The 15,622-nt window shown below is 53.9% G+C and overlaps 1 protein-coding gene across 2 annotated transcripts; it reads left to right on the top strand.

The window, feature by feature from the left end:
- The first annotated feature begins 6,407 nt into the window (after positions 1–6,407).
- Positions 6,408–15,306, top strand: Tmem61 (transmembrane protein 61). Of its 2 annotated transcripts, XM_047519243.1 has the most exons (4): positions 6,408–6,764; positions 8,074–8,182; positions 9,125–9,474; positions 14,836–15,306. In XM_047519243.1, the coding sequence occupies exons 2-4, from the start codon at positions 8,159–8,161 to the stop codon at positions 15,194–15,196; spliced, it is 735 nt and encodes a 244-aa protein (XP_047375199.1). In that variant the 5' UTR covers positions 6,408–6,764; positions 8,074–8,158; the 3' UTR covers positions 15,197–15,306. The 2 variants fall into 2 exon arrangements, with proteins under 2 accessions (XP_047375199.1, XP_047375207.1); XM_047519251.1 differs by lacking the exon at positions 8,074–8,182.
- The last annotated feature ends 316 nt before the right edge of the window (positions 15,307–15,622 follow it).

The raw sequence follows: 15,622 nt of genomic DNA, 5'->3' as shown, positions 1-15,622 counted from the left end.
TTTCAGTGTGGCTGTAGCCAGCCCCGACAGTCTGAAAAATTCATCCTAGCACCAAGCCTGATAACACTGTGGACCGAACAGGAGCCTCAAGATCCCCAGCTTCACTCACCTATCCACACTGGCTCACTCTCCCCTTCATTTAACAATTGAATGAGGGTTTGTTTGTTGGTACTGGGGATTGAATCCAGGGGTGCTTTACCACTTAAATTTCTTTTCTTTAAATTTTGAGACAGGGTCACAGTAAGTTGCCCAGACTGGTGTTGAACCTGTGATCCTTCTGCCTCAGCTGTAGCTGGGATGTCAGGCATTCACCATTGCACCTGGCCCTTTAACGAGTCTTTATTGAGCACCTACTCTGCAACAAGCCTCTTCCAAACAGTAGCTGTTTTTAGATACAGCAGACAAGACAGTCTATTAATTTCTGCTTTCCAGAAATTAATATTTTATGAGGGCAACTGTAGGTGGAGGACATGGTGGTGCATGCCTGTAATCCCAGCAACTCAAGAGGCTGAGGCAGGAGGATCACAAGTTCGAAGCCAGCCTCAGCAACTTAGAGAGTTTCTCAGAAACTTAGCAAGACCCTGACTCAAAACTAAAAAGGGCTCAATGGTGGGGGATGGGGAGATAGCTTAAGCAGTAGAGCACTTGCCTTGTAAGCACAAGGCCCTGGGTTTGATCCCCAGCACCCCCCCAAAAAAAAGGGGGGCTCAATGGTTAAGTGTCCCTGAGTTCTATCTCCAAGTACTAAAAAAAGAAAAAAGAAAAAAAAATGGTTAAAAGAGAACTTTGTGCTATTTTATATATAGCCAGAGGCAGGAGGGGACAGAGCTTTGGCTTTGAATGGATCTGGGTTTAAACCTGCTCTCTTCTATGATCTTGGGCAACTGAACTTCTTTGAGCCTAGTTTCTTCCATCTTAATATGAGGGTAAAAATTATTACCTTATTCTCAATAAGTAGAATATAGAGTTAAACTCACGTTCCAGCAAGTCTGCTCCTAGGTTATAGGTCCAAGGGAAATGAAAACATGTCCATATAAAATCTGGAACAGAATGTCCACAACTGCAGTGTCCGAATAGCCCAAAGGTCGAAATAACCCACATGCCTAGCCACAAAACCATAGGGAAGATGTGGCCCCATATATCCACACCATAAGATAGTATTCAGCAATAAAAAAGCATGAAGTCCTGATGCATACTCAAATGTGGATGAACCTTGAAAACACACGACATGAAAGAAGTCAAGACACCGAAGACCATGTTATGACTTGTTATGACTCCCTGTACGTGAAATGTCCAGAGAGGCAAATCCACAGAGAGAAAAATAGATGAATAGTCAGTCGCCTACGGCTGTGGGGAGAGAGGAATTAGGGCGTGATGGTTAAGTGGCACAGGGTTTCTTTTTTGGGGATGATGAAAAAATTCTGAACTCGATCATAGTGGCAGATGCACAATTCTGTGAAGATGCTAAAAGTCACTGAATCGTACACTTTAAATGGGTGAGTTTTATGGTGTGTGAATTATACATCAACAAAGTGATAAAAAGAAAAAAATTCCTATTGCATAGGGCAGGAGACTAAATGAGTCAGGACTGCCTTGTATGTGGCATAATGTCCAACCTTTGTAGGTTTGCAAGAGATGCTGGCTTTTATTCTGTTGATAATCTTCAAACCTTAAAGGTTTATATAAAACCTTAGAAATATGTCCATTGTCAGGGCAACAATGACATGGCCTCTGGCATCCACGACTTGTCTTGAGGAGGTGGCCTTCCCTGCCCTCAGGTCCTGCCCTTTGTTTTCCTGTGGATATTCTCCATGTGCCATGACCCAGTTCAGATGCCACCTCTGCAAAGCCTCCTACTAAACATCTGGAGCATTTTCTGTAGTGTCCTCTATAAGGGGCATTCAGAGGCAAGCTTTGTCACCATCTGACTTGTTTCCCAATTCTTGGTGAACACACTGACCATGTGTCCTGCTGTCCATGTCCATCCTTGTGGCTCCTGCAGAGGTCCTGTGGTGAGTGTGTCCTCCACACACGCTCTCCATGTTCCTTGGCACTGCGACTGAGACACAGCTCTTCTGACCTTTGTCCTCTGGTGTTAATCCTGTGATTAGGAGACACTTTATGGCCAGAGGGATGGGTGGATGTAATTCAGGTTACTAATCAGCTGAGGCTAAGCTGGGCAGCTGGGAGAGGCCGAAGCAATCACAGGACACCTATTACAACTGTGGGTTGACCTATTACAGCTGTGGGTTTTCTTTGACTGACAGCAGAAAAGGCAGGCAGGGAGACGGAGACATCAGGCAGCTTTGACTTGCGGTTCTCCTCTGCTGAGATGGAGCGAGCACAGGACCCCAGAGCAGCCACCAGGAGCAGAGTGGCTCTATGACTGACAGCCAGAAAGAAAGGGAGGCCTACACACACAAGAACCTGACCTCTGCCGAGACCCTGAATTCTTCCTCAGAACATTCAGACAAGCCAAAATCTTGACATGGCCTCGTGAGACCCTAAGCAGAGAAACTGGCTGAACCTACCCTACAGAACTGTGAGTTAATAAATAGGTATTATTTTTAACTGCTGTGTTTGTAGTCATTTATTATGTAATAGAAAACTAATGTGACACCCATCTGTAGAGAGAAGTTTTATCCCTATTTTACAAGTGCGGAAGCCCAGAGAGGTGAAGTTATTTGCCCAGGATGACACAGCACAATAGTGACAGGATGGAGCCACAGCCTGAGCCTGGGCAGCAGCTGGCAAACATTTTCCATTAGAGTCCAGGTAGTAAATATCTCAGGCTGGAGAAGCCTGGCTTAAGCTACCTCTTTCATGAAACTGAACCTCAGAATCCCATTGCTATTTGATGTTATGAAAAGTGTTTTCTTCCCTTCTGGAGGACATGAGCTGTGTTCCTGCCAGGGGAAGAGCCCATGCTCTCCACAGCATGTGTTCACGGTGGCCTGATGTGTGCTGCTTTGAGATGGTATGGGGTAGGGACGCCATGAGATGTCCCTACCTGCCCTTCAGATGTGACGGTCAGTAGGGGAACCAGATACGTGAGCAAAGAATTAGAATGTTCATGATAAAACATGTTAAATGAAAAAACAGTGTGCAGTGTGTGGTCAGATTTTTGTAAAATATACACATTTGGAAAGTTATATCAAATGTTGCAGGAGTTGGTTGTCTGGGTGGTAGTGAAGGACAGGAACCTGCTCTGGAGGCAGGAAGTAGAAAAGAGAGAAGGAGAGTCTCTCCAAGGGACATCATGATTCTTTCCTTGCTTCTCTTCCACTTGTAGACTAAAAAATAATAGCAGCCAGCCACGGTGGCACACACCTATAATCCCAGTGGCTCGGGAGGCTGAGGCAGGAGGATGGTGAATTCAAAGCCAGCCTCAGCAAAAGTGAGGCACTAAGCAACTCGGATAGACCCTGTCTCTAAATAAAACACAAAATAGGGCTGGTGATGTGGCTCAGTGGGTGAGTGCCACTGAGTTCAATCCCTGGTACCAATAATGATAATAATAATTAATAATAATAATAGCAGCCAGTATTACTAAGCACCTCCTAAGAGCCACTGTTGCTAATCATTACATAGTCATTCCTTTAATCCTGATAGCAAACCAAAGAGGCCTGTCTGATTTCAGCACTTATTTCTTGGTACTTCTCCAAGTGTGGCTGCATTTAGGGAAATGTTTTTCTTCCTTTTTAGGATTGGAACTGTTCCTTATCTCAGCATACTGTGCTTTCTTTTAACTTATTAATAATTTTAAACTTTCTGCAATGTCCACCTATTTCTTTTCTTTGGAAAAAATAGAAAAACAGTATGTAATTTTGTCTGCATGCCAAGGGCCATGATGGATGGATTCGTAAGGTCTGCTGGAGCCTGGAAGAGGTACTGGAGCATTCTGTTTGAGGAGAAGTCACTCAGAGAAGGTGACCTGTGACCTGTGAGTGCATGAACTCACAAGGTGAAGCTGGTGAGAAGAACCTTTGTGGCCAAGGCGTGGCATTGTACCTGGGACCCAGAGAACAGTGAGTTCAGGAGTGACATGGGGTGTAGGAAATGAGGCTGGGACATGGCCAGGGTCTTGGTCACAGGCACCTGGATGCTTAGGAGCTGGGGTCATTATTCTAAGGCAATGGGGAGCCATTGAAAGGTTTAGGCAGGTGAGGGACTGACTGGGACGCTCGTGAGGAAGCCCAAGTGTGTGGATCATGAAGGGCAGGCGCTTGGAGGCGGACAGCAGGTGAGACAGCAGCAGCACAGGCTGTAGGAGAGAGGGGAGCCATGGTGCCTAGGGGTCTGGAAGATTCTGATCACATGGATTTCAGCACCACCTGGCCCCACTCCTCACTTCGTAGCTGTGAACCCTAGGCAAGGCACTTTGACCCTCCGTGACTTCGCAGAGGCAACAGTTAAAGGGAAAAGCACCTGACTGGTGACATCCAATAAGTGGGTGTCAGTGGTGGCCCCCTACCTTCCCCAAGATGCAGAAGCTGGTGACCACTTTTCTCCTCTGAGTTGCCCAGCTGATGGCCGAGAACTTGAGGCTCCTGTACACAGAGGATGTGCACATAGGTCTGCACCCACAGTGCCCGCCACCATGCCTGGGCAGCAGGCAGACCTGAGGGCCGGGCCAGTTTCTGAAAACTGGAGAAGAGGAAGATGGAGCCAGAACGAGCTAGATCCTTGGATTCCAAGTAGCACCCAACTGCAGTCCCCTGGAGCCCTGCTGCGCTGTCTGCCCAGGTCTTAAGCCAAATCACACGACTTCCTCCCCTCGGGGAGGTGGCCACAGACTAGGGGAGAGTCACGAATAGAGTCACTGTGAAATGTGAGAGCAGACCAGGCCAGTTCCCTGGGATTCAGGCCTTATTCAACCCTAATAGCTCCCCTGGGAAGGAGATGTCCTTGTCTCCAAGTCCAGAGCTGGACATGGCCAGTCTTCCAGGCTGGGAGTGACTGAGGCAGGATAGAAATCATGATTTGCCAACTTCTGGGTCTGAGTTTCCAGTGTGGGCAGGGAGAAGCGGGCCTGGGCTTGGACCTCAACCTCACCAACCTATGACTCACTTCAGGGACAGTGGCAGGGAGGGGACATCCATCTTTACCAATGAGGGTCCTGCGCCCTGCATGGACACCTGCCCCTGCAGAAATGAGGGGATCTGAAAGCTTCATGGCCTCACACTTCCCTCTCACACTTCCCCTGAGCCCACAGGGGCTCCAAGACATCTGCTGGTGGTCTCTGGTCCCCAGGGAGACATCCCCACCTCCAAACTGAGCAGAGTGAAGTCAGAGGAGTTCTGCCTGGTCCTTGTCTCAGTGCAGTCACTTTTGAGCTTCTTAGCCTTGCTCTAAGCCTCTCCCTAAGCCCCAGTTGCCTGATGTAAAATGGGGCCCTTTATACAAACCACACACATAATGAAGAGGAAGAGATGAGGACTTCACTGCCAGAGGAGTCAGTGCGCAGAAAACTCTCATACTCTGGGTTGACTATTCAGAGAAAGGACTTCCAGGCCACTGACCTGCTGTGTGATGCAGAGACAGAGGCTTCCCCTCTCTGAGCTTCAGAACCCGGCTGGACAGGCTGCTCTGATCCTCAGTATCTCTGGGTTGGGAAGAGAGGTGGTCACCACTAGGTTGTTGGGGGAACCCCTGGCCACGGTGGTGGGCCATCTGGCCCCAAATCTCCAGTCGGTGGCATGTTGCAGCATCAGCACCCACATGAGTCCCTCAAGATTTTTCCTGCCTGTGACTGTCCAGCTTTGCACAGGCTGTTCCTGTTGCAAGCTGGAACCAGCTTCTGAAAACTACTTACGTGTCCTCCCACAGACCCCCCGCCCTCCACACACACACACACACACACACACACACACACACAGCAATCCCCTTTCCCAGGATCACCTGTTCACAAAAGCTGCCTCTAGTGGGACACACCCTGCTTCACTTAAACACCCACAGGCTTCTGATGCCCGAGGAGGGCTGGGCAGAGGGGCCAGGTCCCACACTCCAACCCTGGCCTTTCGGGCTGGGGCAAGTGATCTCAGGTAGAGGAAGAACGTCAGTGCTGGTCATCATACTGAGAATTCCTGCCCGCCAGAACGTGTCAGGGAGGTCCCTGGTGGGCTTACTCTCCAACTAACCCCTGTCCCCCAAAAAAGCTGATTTGGTCCTTGCAGGATGTGGGAAAAACTTGGGCAAGTGGCTTTCTCTCATTGGGCCTCAGTTTCTCTCTCTGTGAAATGGGATTGAGCAGGCCTGGGCGCAAGAGTCCTAGAGTACAGATGGCTCTCACAAGTGTGTCTCGGTTCCCAGGCCCGCCCCTGTAGGTTTGTGGGGTGCATCGGCTCCAAGGGTGGACAGTTCCCGGACCTTCCTAGGGCGGTTCCGGCCAAGAGCAGCCCCGCCGCTCCCCACTACGCGCCAGGAACCCCGATTCCCAGCCGGCCCTATCGTGCTGTCGCTTTAAGGTCGGGCGGGGCGGGCTGGGCGACGGCACCTGGGGCCGCCCAAGCCGGGCCACCCAGAGTCTCGGCGGCGGCGAGCGGCGAGGGCGCGGACCGAGGCCGCAAGGGGCGGCAGAGCGGACGCCACCGGCGCGGCGGGCGAGAGCCCAGGACCCGACGCGGAGAGGGAGCGCGCGGCGGTCTTGCGCGCTCGGAGGGCGCGGCTGCCCAGCTGTCCCGCAGCCACTATGCCTTCAGGCCCGCCGGGCTCCCCGCGCGCAGACCGCGCCTGACGCCTGTCGCCCGATGACCGCGCCCCAGGTGGGTGTGAACCCCTCTCTCCCCGCTTTGCGACCACCTCGGCGCCGGCGAAGGCCGACCCTTCCCGAACCCCTCTCCTTAACCTTGATCGCGTGTGGCTGGACACCCAAGTGTCCACTTGTGTTCTAACTTGCGGGGTGGCCTTAGGCAGGGACACCCAGGGCCTCAGTTTCCCCGGCAGTTAACATGGGAATGGGTCGGGCCACTTCTTCAGTTGGCTTCATCTTTACAGAAACTAGCACCTAAAGTGCCCTTATTGGTGGCGTGGGGTGGCTGCCGTGGCACAGCGCATCCTGCCCCGCCACCCCAGGGCGGAGGCAGCTCCTCCTGCAGCTCTCCCACGGCAACAGGGCTTTCTACCAGGGACTCAGGGGCCCCGCTGCCGCCTTGCCTGGGCCAGAGCCTAGACTCAGGCTGGCCCTCGGAGTGGTGGGGACAGAGGGAGGGCGGCCCGGTACTAAGTGCTGCTGTGGAGGTAAAATCCCAACTTAGGAGAATGAGCGGTTTTCATATATTTTAATTCTCCCGGTGCTCCTCTGTTTTTGTGCCCATTTTACAGAGTAGGGCACCATGGCAGGGGGAAGCTTGCCCACTTTAGAGCCGGGTCCATCCTCTGTCCGCTCTGCCTCCCAGCTTCACTTGTGGCCCTGCTCCCCACACAACCCCCAAAGGCAGGAATTTGAACCCAGGCTTCAGCAGCCTGCTCAAGGTCCAGCCCTAACAGAGTGACCACAGTGAGGGCAGCCATGGGTGGACCCTCCTGATGCCCAGGACCAGATCCCTGACCCCTCTGGCTGGAGGCAGGTGGGCATAGCTCCTGGAGAACTTTGGGGAAGGGGTGGTGTTGGGGCAGCATAGCAGGCGAAATGAGAGACCTAGATGGGAGCAGAGGCCTCCCCAGGCAGAGGGAGCAGAAGACCTAGTAGAGACCCCCAGGGGGCCAGAGTTTGGGTGAGGGTGGGGGAAGGCAAGAGGAGGTGGAGGGCAGTAGTAGAGGCAGGTCAGGCGGGCAGGCCCCACTGAGTGTCAGGATTGAGGTGGGACTTTTTTGGGACTGGAGGGGCTTCCTGCCTGCCCCCTAAGGTTTGGGGTTACATCCTCCAGGGCAGGGAGCCCTTCCCTCTGCCCCATCAGGGTACAGGGTCTGGAGGTGCACCAGCGTGTCGGTGGGTAAACTACCTGGAGACCACCTCTCTGAAATGGATGTCGTGGGACAGGACACCCTGATGATAATCAGTCGTAATCATAAAAGAACCACAGCACGACTGCACAGGCTGTCCTTCATCCAGTGGACATTGACACTTTCCAGCTTTCCCGATGGCAGGTTAGCGAGTGCCCTGCCTGCCTTGGTGATCCAGCTGGAGGGAGGAAGGCCCACACAAGCAGATGACCACATGCCACGTGAGAACACACTCCAGGTGACTGCAGGCCCTCGAGGAGGCGAGGCAGGAGGGAGTGCCACCCACCTCCACAGCTTACAAATACACCTTTTTTTGTGGGGTACCAGGGATAAACTCAAGGGCACTTGACCACTGAGCCACGTCCCCAGCCCTATTTTGTATTTTATTTAGAGACAGGCTCCCAGAGTTGCTTAGCACCTCGCTGTTGCTGAGGCTGGCTTTGAACTTCCAGATTCTCCTGCCTCAGCCTCCCGAGCTGCTGGGATTTACAGGCGTGCGCTACCAATCCTGGCTGAGTGTGTGCCACCAACCCTAGCTTTTTAATGGGTTAATATGAATTATTCCATCTACAGACTATGCCATAGTTCACTGACCGTTTTATTATAGTTGGGCATTAAAATGGCTCTTTCCAAATTATGACCAGCATAAGCAAGGCCACAGTGAGTGTCTTTTTGCACAAAGTCTTGCTCCACGTAGGGATTTTCAACACCTCTCATGCTTGTCCCGGGTCTTTGAATCTTCCCCTGTCAAATGGAGAAAACAGCGAGACCTCAGGACCTTGTAACAAGATGAGGTAAGGCAGAGGCTAACCAGCAAGTCCTGGTCCCGGCAGGCCTGGGGACCTAACAGGGGCATGCTCCCCACCCTCCTACTTGTCCATAGTCGTCATGGAGGGGAGCCTATGCCCACCAGGCCGTGAAGCCCCTGAAACCTGGAGAGAGGCTCAGAGGGAGTGTGGCCGCACTGACAGGGCTCCTGCTCTGTCCCAGGCTCAGCTCTAAGGCCCCCACACACATGATCTGTGACCCTCAAAGCAGCCCTGCAAAGTCGGGGCATCGTCTCCACTTCACAGAGGAGTCGGACGAGCTCTCCGAGGTCACACAGTGACCTTGGGTAGAGAGGACTACAGCCCAGGTCTCTGGTCACCTTTCACACGCCTTTCTCTCTTTTTGGCTCCAGATGTGTGACAGGGGCCAAGTGGCCTCCACCTTTCGCTGTTGCATGACCATCGGTGGCACAGTGTTGCTGGTGGCCGGGACACTCTGCTTCGCGTGGTGGAGTGAAGGGGATGCAGAGGCTCCGCCTGGCCAGCTGGACCCTCCTGCTGAGCAGGCCACGTCCCAGGCCCCGGGCCCCCTGCTCAGGCCCGTCAGCTTCTTCTGCTGCGGTGTAGGTGGCCTGCTGCTCCTCTCTGGCCTGCTGTGGTCCCTCAAGGCCAGCATGCGGGGGCCACCCCGGTGGGACCCATACCACCTCTCCAGAGACCTGTACTACCTCACTGTGGAGACCTCGGAGGAGGAGAGCTGCAGGTCAGTGGGCAGGGCGGGGACCTCAAGTGACTGAGCACAGTTACACTATCCAGCATTTACTTAGTAAATTCTCCTGAGGCTCTTCCTCTGGACCAGGCCCTTCCCTGTGTCCCAGGGACGTGGAGGTCGATCAGTGGGTCTGTAGTAACCTGAAGGAGTTGAAAACTACTCTGGCTGATGACAAGCCAGAGTTAGTTAGAGCTGTGTAAGAGAGGCAGACATGGCCACCTGGGGACTTGAAGAAATCCAGGCAGGTTTCCAGGAAGAGGTGCTGGCTGGGCTCAGTGGCATAACAGAGGAGTTAAGAGCCCAGACACAGGAAGGGGTCAGACCCACTGGGATCCTGTGCTGGTTCTGTCACTAACTAACTGAGGGACTTCAAGTCCATCACACCCCCTGCCCCATAAGCCTCAGCTTCCTCATCTGAATTTAAACTGGTACCTGCCACTTGCTGCTGTTCACAGTCACGTGCTCAGTCCTCATGGTGGCCCTCTGAAGCAGTTATTGCTTTTTTTTTTTTTTTTTTTTTTGGTACCAGGGAAATGAACCCCAGGGTGCTTAACTACTGAGCCACATCCCCAGCCCTTTTTAATTTATTTTTTATTTTGAGACAGAGTCTCACTAAGTTGTGTAGGCCTCAATAAGTTGCTGAGGCTGGCCTTGAACTTGGGATCCTCCTGCCTCAGCTTCCTGAGCCGCTGGGATTACAGGCGTGCACCTCCACACCCAGGGCAGCTACTGTTTTTAACTGCATTCATAGAAGAGGAAACCAGACACTGAGACGTTAAGTCACTTGCTTGGGAACATCCAGCTAGTGTGTGTCAGAACTGGGACTTGAACACAGGCAGCCTCCCCCTACTCCCTATGACATGAAATGACATGATGTCTATGTAGAGCACAGCCCAGTGCCTGCCACACAGTAGGTGCACAGGAAAGGTCAACTTTCCCTCAAGGGGACAGGTATGCACAAAGGAACAGGTCAGGGTGGAGACAGATGCTGCATGAGTTTCTCATCCTGTCCTGCCATGATTGCTGCCATCCTGGCCTTTTAGGACCTTGTTTTTCTCCATGAAATTTGATTCCCATAGTTGTGCATAAAAGGACTATCACCCCAGCCCCAGTACCAATTTTGCCCTGGAGAGCATGCCTGAGTGACACATGCCCTTATGTACTTATTTATTCAACAAAGTACCCAGCAGGCCACACCCCAGTGGCCTGCATACATCATCTGTCCTTCTAGCCTTCTGTCCCTCTGGGGCACCCAGGGTAAGAATTACTATTGCCATTTGCAAGGCACAGCTTGGAAGTGGTGGGAGACGCTGGCGGCAAAGCTTGGGGCCCCTCCCCTCCCCCGTGCTGGATTCGGGTGCAGCAGGGCTGACCCAGACTCCTGAGCTGCCCCTTCCCCTTCCCTTCGTTAGCGGGCAGATGCCTTCCGAGTTGAAGGATGCAAGTATTTCTGCTGTAGTTGTGGCTCCTTGAGGCCAGACACAGCTCACAGCGTGACCACTGAGCCGAGGAGTCAGCCCTTCGGTGGGGTGGACTGTTAGAGGGAGGACTAGGGCCTTGGGGACCACCCAGTCAAACCCTGGACTTCTCAGATGGGTCTCAGAGGGACCAAGTGACTGTGGGCTAGGAGCCAGGCCAGGCCTTGGTTCTCTGGATGGGAGCTGCTTGTCCCCGCCCAGCCGGGCCGCGCAGGGAGTGGGTGTTGTCTGTACACACAGCTGTGTTGAGGCAACAGGGTCCAGGCCACGGCTGTGCCGTTCAGGTGGGGCCACTCCGCCTTCATTCCAAGCAGGCTGACACCCACCAGGAGGCTGCAGGAGGCTCCTGGCCAGCAGGCTCTGGCACTCAAGTCTCAGCTTCTGGCTGGGGTGGCTGTGTGTCCTGTGGAGGGGGCTCTCCTGCTAGTGTGTTCCTTTCTGTCACTGCGGCTGGCCCAGCCCCGCTCTGCAGCCTGTGGAGCCAGCTGCTGGCTGTTGGATTGTGCCTGTCTTCAGGAACCTCGCTCTCTGGGGGGCGCCTGGCTGTGGGTAAATTCAGGTCAGAGACACAGGCCTCCTTGGTCTGAACAGGTTCCTTCCCCTGCTGGGCCTCAGTTTCTCCATTTATCACCCACTCATTCTTTCATGCATTTATGTTTATTGAGCACCTACCGTATGCTGGGTCCTATTCTGAGGGCTGATGATGCAGCAGTGGACAAGACAGACAAAACTCCTGTCCTCAGGGGCTCACAGAGGACATGGAAGCCCCCTGCAGGAGGTGGTGGACATGGGGCCTCCCAGGGGCCCCACCTGCAGTGCACACAGCATGACTTCTCGGAAGGCGCGGGTTTCCATCTCTGCTCCTTCTTTTATAAACTGCATGTCTACGAAGGTTAATAGATTTTCTGGGTTCCACCGGATTCCTCATCTGTCAACTAGTGTAGACCTGTTCCCTACACTGCTGCGAGGCTCAGGTGCACTGAGAGATGGGAGGTGTACGCTGTAAAGCTCACGCACATGCTGGCTTTCCCTGCCGGGACCGTGCTTACAGCTGGCAGTGTCCTCTCATGCCCACTAACTGACTGGAGCCTCAGTCGCCTCTGAAGTGTGCGTAGGGATTGGGCCCATTTTACAGAAGGGAAGACTGAGGTGTGGAGAGATTGGTTGACTTTGGAGAGAAGTGTGATGGTGGGTTTAGCTTGAGCTTTTGCCTTCAGGCAAAGCGGGGCCTTTGCCACCTAGCTGATGTGTGACCTTCACTCACTTGTCCATGGGAGGTGCTGCCCCCTGCTCCGGTGGCCATGGATCTGAAATGAGATCACAGAGCTTGAGTGTTAGGCAAATGGTATCTCTTCCCCGGCCCTTTCCCCTTCCCCTGCTGTGTCTGCTTCACTCAACTGAGGGGCTGTGCAGCGGGTGCCAAGCCCCAGTTCTCCTGCCCTGACCAGGCTCCAGAGAGCGGGGTGAGTCCCGGCCTCCATGGAGCTTTCTGCACATGGGGACTGTTGTGGCCCACACACCTGCTGGGGCGCTGGCTCCAGAATACATACACCCTGAGTGGAGCCCGCCCCCAGTGTGTGCCTTGGCTGCCTGTGTTCCCCGGGTTCCTGGCACTATGGACCATGACCTTGGCGATTAAGTGCTAGTGGGTCCAGCTGGCCACCAAGGTGACAGGAGGTGGTGTTAAGGGCCGCTCCACATCTGCCCTGTAAGCAAACTTCCTGCGTATGCTAAGCCCACATGGCACCTGTGCCCTGCCCTGCCAGCTGTCCCCCTCAGATCAGGGCTTAAAGAACCTGGAGTGGGCAGACCAGGACTGGGAGGGGAATAGACCAGGAGATGTGGGGGCTCTAGAAACCCCACTACTCTCATTTTTCTGAGTGCTGTCGAAGCTTTTTTCTATTTTTCCTTCTCTGCATCTGTGAAATGGGAATTATTATCCCTGTTTTATGTGGGCTCAGAGAAGGTGTGCACAGGGAGCAAGTCACACAGCAAGAGAACCCAGCTTGCCTGACTCCAGGAGCACTGTTCTTTGTTCTGCCTTCTCCTGCAAAGGATGCTGGGAGCTCAGAGGGTGTGAGGCCCTGCTGGCTTCCTCAGCAGGCTCCCGGCGGATAGCCTGTGTTCTACTGCCACCCAGGCTGGGTTCAAATCCAGGTTCCCGTCAACCTGCTCTGTCCCCCTGGTCTGCGATGAGGAGCAGTAATCCTGTTTCCCCAGTAGTCTGGGCCAAGAAGTCACACGACCAGAGAAAGGCTGTGTCCCCAGCAGGCATTGGGTGTTTCCTGGAGGAGCGGCAGCCAGTTCCCAGCACAGGTCCCTGGCGCTAAAACACATTCCCCATCTCTTCTGTCCCCTTTGCTGGCCTCCTGCTACTGGCCCCTCCCTGGTCTAGACAGTAAGACCGCTGGCATGGGGGAAATTGAACCCCCAGCCAGCTCCATGCTGACCATGGACAAGCAACTCGGCCTTTCTGAGCCTGTGCAGGCTTACCATATAGGACACCTGTGACAACGGGTCCTGTCCCCCACCCCTCCTTGAAGCCCTTTGACATATGAATGGCTCCTATTTGTGCAGCATGTGCTGTGTGACTTCTTGCATCATCTCACTTAATTTTCATACTGTCCGCTGATATGGGTGCCATTGTTGTACCCATCTGGCAGATGGGGAAAATGAGGTCCTGATTAATGGAGTTACTAAGCCATGATCTCCCAGCAAAACTGTGGCTGGACCAGCTGATGCTCAGAATCAGGACCAGCTCTCGAGGGACTTGGTGTCAGGAGTGACCTTCAAGATCACCTGGTCAGTCCTATATGTGTCAGTGTCCCCCAAAACTGTAGCAACCTGGCCACAGACCAGCAACACTCCTGCCGCCCGGGAGAGGCACCGACTTCCTGGAGATGACCCCGCAGGGCTCCGAGAAGGCTGAGGCCAGTCTCACTCCTGTTAGTGTTGGTGTGACTGAGGCACGAGTGACTCGTTCTTGGTCTGGCCTGCAGAACTTCAGAGGACCCCAAGGCTGGGACCCCAAGTCCCCAAGGCTGGCTCCGGGGCTCCAGGTGGGGGTGGGGAGCAGACCAGCAAAAGCTAAGCCAGGTGGTGGGCTTGGTAGGTGGCAGGCTCCCAGCCCCGGGAGGTGGCCACAGAATGACAATGTCCAGGCAGGCCTGCCACATAAGGCCCCTGGCATCCGAGGTCCCTCCCATTCTGCCCTGAGCATCGTGTGATCTTGTGAAGGACGTTTCAGGAAGCTGGCCAGGTCTCTCTGTTCATGGACCATCGATTGGTGGTCCAAGAACATCCCCAGACTCCTGCCCTCTGTCCCTGACAACCAGGCAGTGTCCCCACAGTGACAGGGAAGAGCACTGTGAGAACAGAGCGGGAGAGGAAGCTTGACCCAGGAGGAGGTCAGAAAACGTCAGGAGGACTCTCCAAGGACAAGCCAGGAGTGGTGGGGAGCGCTTTTCCCTGCAAGGGAACCGAGGAGGCAGGAGGGAGGGGCGGGAGAGCAGAGGCCCAGAGCTGCCCATGCCGACTGTCCGCTGTACAGATCCGGACTGGGAGCCCAGTGTGGCAGCTCGGGAGGCTGCGGCAGGAGGATCGGAGTCCAAAGCCAGCCAGCCTCAGCAACTTAGGGAGGACCTGTCTCAAAATAAAAATAAAAATAAAAATAAAAAAGGAAAGAGAAAAGGCGGGGGCTAGGGGTGTGGTTCAGTGACTAAGTGGCCCTGGGTTCAACCCCTAGTATCAAAAAAAAAAAAAAAAAAAAAAAGATCTGGACTGTGGCACGGAGCCTTCCCCTCCTCCCCATCGCCCGGCATGCAGCAGGGTTGTTGTCCTGGTCCTTGCTAATGGTCTTTCTTCTTTTTTGTAGGACCCCAAAGGTGGTTTCCATCCCTACTTACGAGGAGGCCACGCACTGCCCACTGGCAGAGGGCTCCCCAGCACCACCTGCACGCCCCACGGAGGAAGGCCGGAAGTGTGGCGCCCCAGGGGACGTCCTGCTGGGGACCCCGCCCCCCTTGGCTCTGCCCAGCTACGAGAGCGTTTTCCTTGCTCTCGATGCCATTTCTGGAGACACAACACCTGCTCCAGGTGCTGCCCGCTCCTTCCCAGGTCTGGCTCAGACTGCAGGGCAGGATGGGGGGAATTACAGGCTCCTGGCAGACCCTGAAACTGGCGACAAGTGTAATACGCCATTTAAAGAGTCTCCTACAGTGCCTGGTATGCAGTAAGCACTCAACGAAGGTCTGTTGCTGAATGCTGTTTCATGTATCTATTGCTGTGTACAAACCACCCCAAAATCTAGTGAGTTATAATAAATCCCTTTTTATTATGTCTCACACCCCTGTGCGTGGCTGGTTCCCATGATTCTTCTGCTCCATGCGGTATCTGTGAGGGTGCAGTCATCAGGGGCCGGACAGAACGTCCAAGATGGCTCTCTCACAGGACTGGCACCTGGCCCTGGCCAGCATCTGGGAGAGAACACAGGGGCCCAGAGGCAGAAGTAGAACTGGCTCAAGATCACACACCAGGTTTATGACTGAAAGAACGTGGACTCTGAGTCCAGACCGCCTGTGCGTGGATCCTAGCACGTTCACACCACCTTGGTGACCTTGGGCAGTGACCCTCCCTCTCTTTGCCTTGGTTCCCTTGTCTGT

The sequence above is a fragment of the Sciurus carolinensis genome, chromosome 1 (genome assembly GCF_902686445.1).
Source record: "Sciurus carolinensis chromosome 1, mSciCar1.2, whole genome shotgun sequence".
In the NCBI taxonomy this organism is placed as follows: Eukaryota; Metazoa; Chordata; class Mammalia; order Rodentia; family Sciuridae; genus Sciurus; species Sciurus carolinensis.
The sequence above is the reverse complement of the archived record's forward strand: the minus strand, read 5'-3'. Positions and strand labels throughout refer to the sequence as shown.

Bases quoted from the DNA above. Each gene is read 5' to 3' on its own strand.
- Tmem61 (XM_047519243.1), top strand. From the start codon at position 8,159: ATGCCACGTGAGAACACACTCCAG. The intron at 8,183-9,124 runs GTGACTGCAGGC...TTTTGGCTCCAG, and splicing joins CACGTGAGAACACACTCCAG to ATGTGTGACAGGGGCCAAGT. The intron at 9,475-14,835 runs GTCAGTGGGCAG...TCTTTTTTGTAG, and splicing joins TCGGAGGAGGAGAGCTGCAG to GACCCCAAAGGTGGTTTCCA.